Source organism: Carlito syrichta, unplaced genomic scaffold, assembly GCF_000164805.1.
Source record: "Carlito syrichta isolate Samal-C Ts95f unplaced genomic scaffold, Tarsius_syrichta-2.0.1 Scaffold315426, whole genome shotgun sequence".
Lineage (NCBI taxonomy): Eukaryota > Metazoa > Chordata > Mammalia > Primates > Tarsiidae > Carlito > Carlito syrichta.
In genome coordinates, this window is record NW_007259522.1 from 90442 (window position 1) to 96443 (window position 6002).

At 42.2% G+C, this 6002-nt stretch overlaps 1 protein-coding gene across 1 annotated transcript in view; it reads left to right on the top strand.

Annotated features, from left to right (window-relative positions):
• The first annotated feature begins 2432 nt into the window (after nt 1-2432).
• TEX9 (testis expressed 9) overlaps nt 2433-6002 on the top strand; it is a 62801-nt gene continuing 59231 nt past the window's right edge. The window contains exons 1-2 of the mRNA XM_021706321.1: nt 2433-2459; nt 2562-2653. Coding sequence (XP_021561996.1) covers nt 2433-2459; nt 2562-2653 — 119 coding nt within the window. The remainder of the gene's footprint in view (nt 2460-2561; nt 2654-6002) is intronic.

The following is a 6002-nucleotide window of genomic DNA, read 5'->3' on the forward strand; positions in this document are numbered from 1 at the left end:
CTGGAACTACAGGCACCACCACACCCGGCTAATTTTTTGATTTATTGTAGAGATGAGGTCTCGCCGAGTTGCCCAGGCTGGTCTCGAACCCATGGGCTCAGGCAGTCTTTTCACCTTGGCCTCCCAAAATGCTGAGATTATAGGTGTGAGCCACCGTGCCCAGCCCAGAAATATATATATGTAAATTTTTTTTTTTTGAGTAGAAGTCTCACTCTGCTGCCCGGGCTGGAGTGCAGTGGCACGCTCCCGGCCACCTCAGCCTCAACCTGCTGGCCTCCGGCTATCCTTCCCCCTCAACTTTCCAAGTAGCTGGAACTACAGGCGTGCACTACCACGCCTGGCTAATTTTTGATTTTTGTAGAGATGAGGTCTCACTAAGTTGTCCAAGTGGGTCTCAAACCTGCAGGCTCAGGCTATCCACTCACCTCAGCCTCCCAAAGGCACGGGATTACAGACTGAGCCACCGAGCGCAGCTAGTTTGGATTCCATACAAAGACATTATCTCACCATTCCCCAACTATATTGTAGCTACTCTTATTAAGGTTCTATTTCTAACAATAAAGGCTTGAATTCCAGATGTATTAATTTAGTTACAAGATTCAAATGTATAGTTAAGTGTCCACGATTTGTATTTTTTCTTCCTCCATTGATTTGAATAAGCTCCATTAAACATTAAATTCTTTTTTTTTTTTTTGAGTTTGAGTCTCACTATCGCTCAGACTGGAGTGCAGTGGCCACTCCCAGTCACTGCAGCCTCAACCTGCTGGGCTCTGGCGATTCTTCCGCCTCAGCCTTCCAAGTAGCTGGAACTACAGGCGCGTGCTACCACGCCCGGCTAATTTTTTTTTTTTTTTGACTTATTGTAAAGATGAGGTCTCACCAAGTTGCTCAGGTGGGTCTCGAACCCGCGGGCTCAGGCCATCCACTCACCTCAGCCTCCCAAGGCGCGGGATTTACAGGCTGAGCCACTGAGCCTGGCTTTTTTGAATTTATTATTATTTTTTGAGTTGGAGTCTCACTCTGTCGCCCAGGCTGGGGTGCAGTGGCATGCTAACGGTCACCCCAGCGTCAACCGACCTGCTGGGCTCCAGTAATCTTTCCGCCTCAGCCTTCCAAGTAGCCAGAACTACAGACGTGTACTTACCACACCCAGCTATTTTTTATTTTATTGCACAGACGAGGTCTCATCAAGTTGCCTGAGCTGGTCTTGGACCCGCGAACTCAGATGATCCACTCGCCTAGGCCTCCCAAAGTACTGGGACTACAGGCTGAGCCACCAAGCCCGGGGGCCTTATTTTTGAATGTCAATAATTCTTTCTATGGCCAAGACACAAGTCACTTATCAGAGATATAATTTATAAAATTTCCCTCCCTTCCAGTGGTTTGTCATTTTACTTATTTATGGTATACTTGAAACAAAAAGTTTTAAACTTTGATAATGCCCAATTTATTTTTCTTTTGTTGTTTATGCTTTTGGTGTCTTATCTCAGAATCGATCATGTAATTCAAGGTCATAAGATTTACACCTACAATTTCTTTGAAAAGCTTTAGTTTTAACTTATACGTTTAGGTTTTTGATCCATTTGTAATTAATTTTTATATATGGTGTGAGGTAAGGGGCCAACTGTATTTTTTTGCATTTGGATATCCAGTTGTCCTCCATTTGTTGAAGAATATTTTTTTCTCATTGAATGGTCTTGGCACACTTCCTGATGATCAGCTAACCATACATGGGAAGGTTTATTTCTGGGTTGTCATTTTCATTCCAAAACAGCTGAAATTATTGACTGCTTACTTTGTTCAAGGCACAATCCTAAGCAGGAATTCATTTGCTCTTCATAATAATTGTGAAGTGGGCGCTATTCTTACTTTCCTTTGACAGATAAAGTAGCCTAGATACAGACTGATTTGGCCAAGGCCATATAACTAACTAATAAATGGCAGTTCCAGGATAAGAGTTTAGGCTCTTAAGCATGCACGAGCTCTTAAGCATGCATGTTGTAAACAAAAGTTAGAAATCAGAACTTTAGAATTCCACTGAAGAGTTCATTTTAAGCAAAAGGGGCAAACAGAGGACTGGTCACTAATGGTTGGAAAAACACAACAGGGTAGGGATTTTGCTTTACCAGCCTGTCATCTACTGAGTAAGCAGCAAACGACCTGCTTTCCTTGGGTGAAACTTCTTCACGGCGAAAGTTGAAAATTGGCACTGGCCATAAGTCAAAGCACTAGGACGGCTTCCTGGGCTCCGGAGGCAACGCAGAGTCGTGGGAACAGCCAGCACGTCCACAGTTCAGCCTTCATGCTGCTTTTGGCAAAATAACCCGGGCGTGGGAAGAAGGGGGGGGCGGCGGCAGGAGGCTGCCCGGGATGTGGAAACTCTCGCGGGAAGTTGCTTCGTTGCCTCGGTAACCGCGTCGTGGTCGCGAAAGATGGCGGGGCGAAACCTTGGACGCACGGTCAGTTGAACTCCAGACTCCTGGGTGGTGGTGGGCCTCCGGGCCACTAGGACGCCGAAACTCCTTTGATCTCGGGTCTGAAAGTCTCTGTCTCTTTTACAGAGACGCAGCGTTCCCGGGACTCCGCTCCCGCCACGCGCGCCGCTACCGGGTACGCCTCGGCCGGACCTCCTCGCCAAGGAGGAAGAATATAGGTAAGAAGCGCGGCTGCTGAGCTTTTCCTTCTTTCTTTCATAAACGAAAGCACTGCTTGCAAGTTCTTTTTCTGGAGGTGGGTCTTCGGGACTACTCGCTGTCCGGCGTGCCCTCCTCATCGTGCTCACCTGCTCTTTACCCCTTTTCTTCCCCGGAGGCCCTCGCCTGCGTCTCGGAAGGTGTTTGAAGTGGTGAAAACGTGTTTGTCAGCAAGATGATGTTGGAAGTGATTTGGATAGCAGGAGTTGCCACTTATGGTTCAGTTTCCAATCAGATTGTTTCGCTTAATTTCGGGTCCATAGAGTGTACGTTTTGTGCATTTCCCTTAGGCTGGGTTTCCAAAGTGAAAGCGTGTTTTTCAGTCCAACCAGAATTACCTTTCTCACCCACTTTTGGTGGAGTAAGGAGAATGTCCTTGTCTTATCTCTTCGCAGTGTAATCACAGCTATCCTGACAACAGTGCTTTCATTCTTGGCTCATTCTAACCCTCATCCTCCAGTTTTTACACAGCAGCCAGAGTAATCTTTTTATTTGGTCCTGTCATTTCTGTGCTTAAAACTCTTCAGAGGTTTCCTGTTGCACTTCAAAAGCTTTTGCAGATCTGGCTCCTGCTTTCCTTTTCATTTGCTCTTGTGCTCCCTCTCTCTGTCTCTGTTTCTCTTTCTCTCATTTATTTTTCTAATTAGCATAAATTCATTTGTGAGTTTTCTTTTGTGAGTGTGGACCTCATTCTGTCACCCTGGCGGGAGTGCAGTGGCACGATCACTAGCTCACTGCAGCCTTGACCTCCTGGGTTCAGGTGATCCTTCTGCCTCAGCCTTCTGAGTAGCTGGAACTACAGGCGCGCACACCACACCCTGCTAATTTTAAAAATTTACTGTAGAGGTGAGGTCACGCCAAGTTCTCCAGGCCGATCTCAAACTCCTGGCCTCAAGCGATCCTCCCAACTCAGCCTCCCAAAGTGCTGGGATCACAGGCGTGAACCAGTGTGCCCAGCAGAGTATACTTTTAAATTGTCTCTCTTCTCCACTGAACTGTACGTTCCTAAGGGCAGGACCTTGCCTGTTTAATTGTCATTGTTTATACACCCTTACAGAAAAGTATGTTTAAACAACTTCCTTTCTTTTTAACCTAATAAAAAGTAACTAATTTAAGATTTGGAAAACAGTCTGACAGTTCAGAGAGTTAAGCATACAGTATCATATGATCTATATTTAAGATGAAAACATATTTAAAATTAATACAGAAGTATACAGTTTTTAGGTGAACTAGACACAAGCCAATTTGCCACAGCAAACAGGAACGTAATCATCCTCTTCTCTCTGATCATTTAAATTGGCCTATTTCCCAGTTCAAAAGTGTATATACTTAAGTAACTTAATCTGTTGTCCATATACAGTTCACTATCAACTGTGCCCAAACCAAAAACGGTTGTTTTTATTACCATTAACTGGGTAGTATTAAATACCAGCATTGAGTAGGTTGATTTAACTAGTTATTTGAGAGTATATGGCTCTGGTGCATTGTTAGGGATATAGTCCTGCTTCAAGTGAGAAATCTACAGGAACTGTTATTCTATTCCAGCTGGAGTTGTTTTATGGTTAAGGTGACTAGTTACTTGTATGTTATCTGTACTCTGGAGGTATGCACATCTGAGGCATATATGGACAGAGTAGTATGGTCACTGGTCTGCCTAAATCTTCTAGATCACTTCTGTGTCATGTATATGAGTAAAATGTCTGGCCAACCCCATAAGAAAGAATATGAATTCATAACAGTATGGTATCTATTTTACCTTCTGTTGTCTTGTTGTTAAACATATTGGGATATCTCTTCAAATGGTAGAATAGCACTTCTCAGGGACTCAATCCAGACTCTTGTGCAATTCAGCTCCTGTCAGATAGTTGGAGGAAGTAATCACTATTTGAGAAGACAGACTAAGGAAGATGCTAATAGTTCAAGTGGATAGATTTTCCAAGCTACATGCCTGTATTATAAAACCAGAGAGCGAAACAATACGATTACGTGGTCATTGGTAGGGCAAGCCCCCTCTTGTAATCCCAATTACTTTGGATTTATAGATTAATTTGCAGGGAATTGACATCTTTATGCTGTTGAATCTTACCTTCCACGAATATGATACATCTTCATTTACATAGGGTTTTGTCCTTTAATAATTAATCATTTTACTACATAAAAGTCTTGCATATATATTGTGTTTCAAGGTGAATAGTTTTTGTGGCTATAATAAGTAGCTTCCCCTATTACATTTTCTAATAGGTTACATGTGTGGGAGCATTACTGATTTTTGCATTTTGATGCTACATCTATATTAATATAGGAATTGATCTTCAACCCTGCTGAACTCTAGTATTCATTCTGTATTCTAGTATTCATCCCTTGGATTTTTGATGAAGACAGTCATGTTATATGCAAAGTATGGCAGTTTTGTCCCTTTATAATTCTCATGCATCATTTTTTTTCTCTAATTGTTTAGGATCTCCAGTACAGTATGGAATAGAAAAGGTCACGGTGAGCTTCCTCATCTTGGTTATGATTTTGAGGAGCCCGCTTTTAATAATTTATCACTACATTTAAGGTTTGCTCTAGGGTTTTTAGTAGATTCCTTTTATCAGGTTTAAAATTGTTCCCCTTAATTCTTAATTTGAATGAGTGTTGTATCAGCCAAAACTTCTTTCCCGCATTAATTCGGATAATTTTTTTTTCCTCCTTTTGTTTTAACACACTGAACTACAAAGGCAGGCTTATTGTTTTCCTTTAAAGGCTACTGGATTTGCTATAATTTTATGGCAGTTTTAAAAAAAATTTTTAATCAATATTTTTTATTATTATGTTGTGGGGTACAGTTAAGAGTTAGGTATACAAATACGTTTCATTCAGGCACCCTGTTGATAAGAGGTGTTTCCCCGTCCCCAGACAGATATTTGCTACCGTTAATCCCATCTCCCCCCCCATAGTTTCCCACTACTGTCAGTCATTTTCTTATATTATTACATTGGATGTTCAAGGTCCATTATATGAGTGAGAACATGTGATACTTGTATCTTTGTTTCTGTGAGAGGTCACTCAGTATTATTGACTCTAGTTCCATCCAGGTTGCTGCAAAATTCAAGATTTTGTTCTTTTTTATGGCTGTGTAGTATTCCATCGTGTATATGTACCACATTTTAAAAATCCAGTCCTCTTTTGATGGGCAGCATGGTTGCTTCCAGGTTCTTGCTATTGTGAACAACGCTGCGATAAACATACGTGTACAGGTATCTTTTTTATAGAGTGATTTGAGTTCTTCAGGATATATTCCCAGTAGGGGGATTGTGGGGTCATATG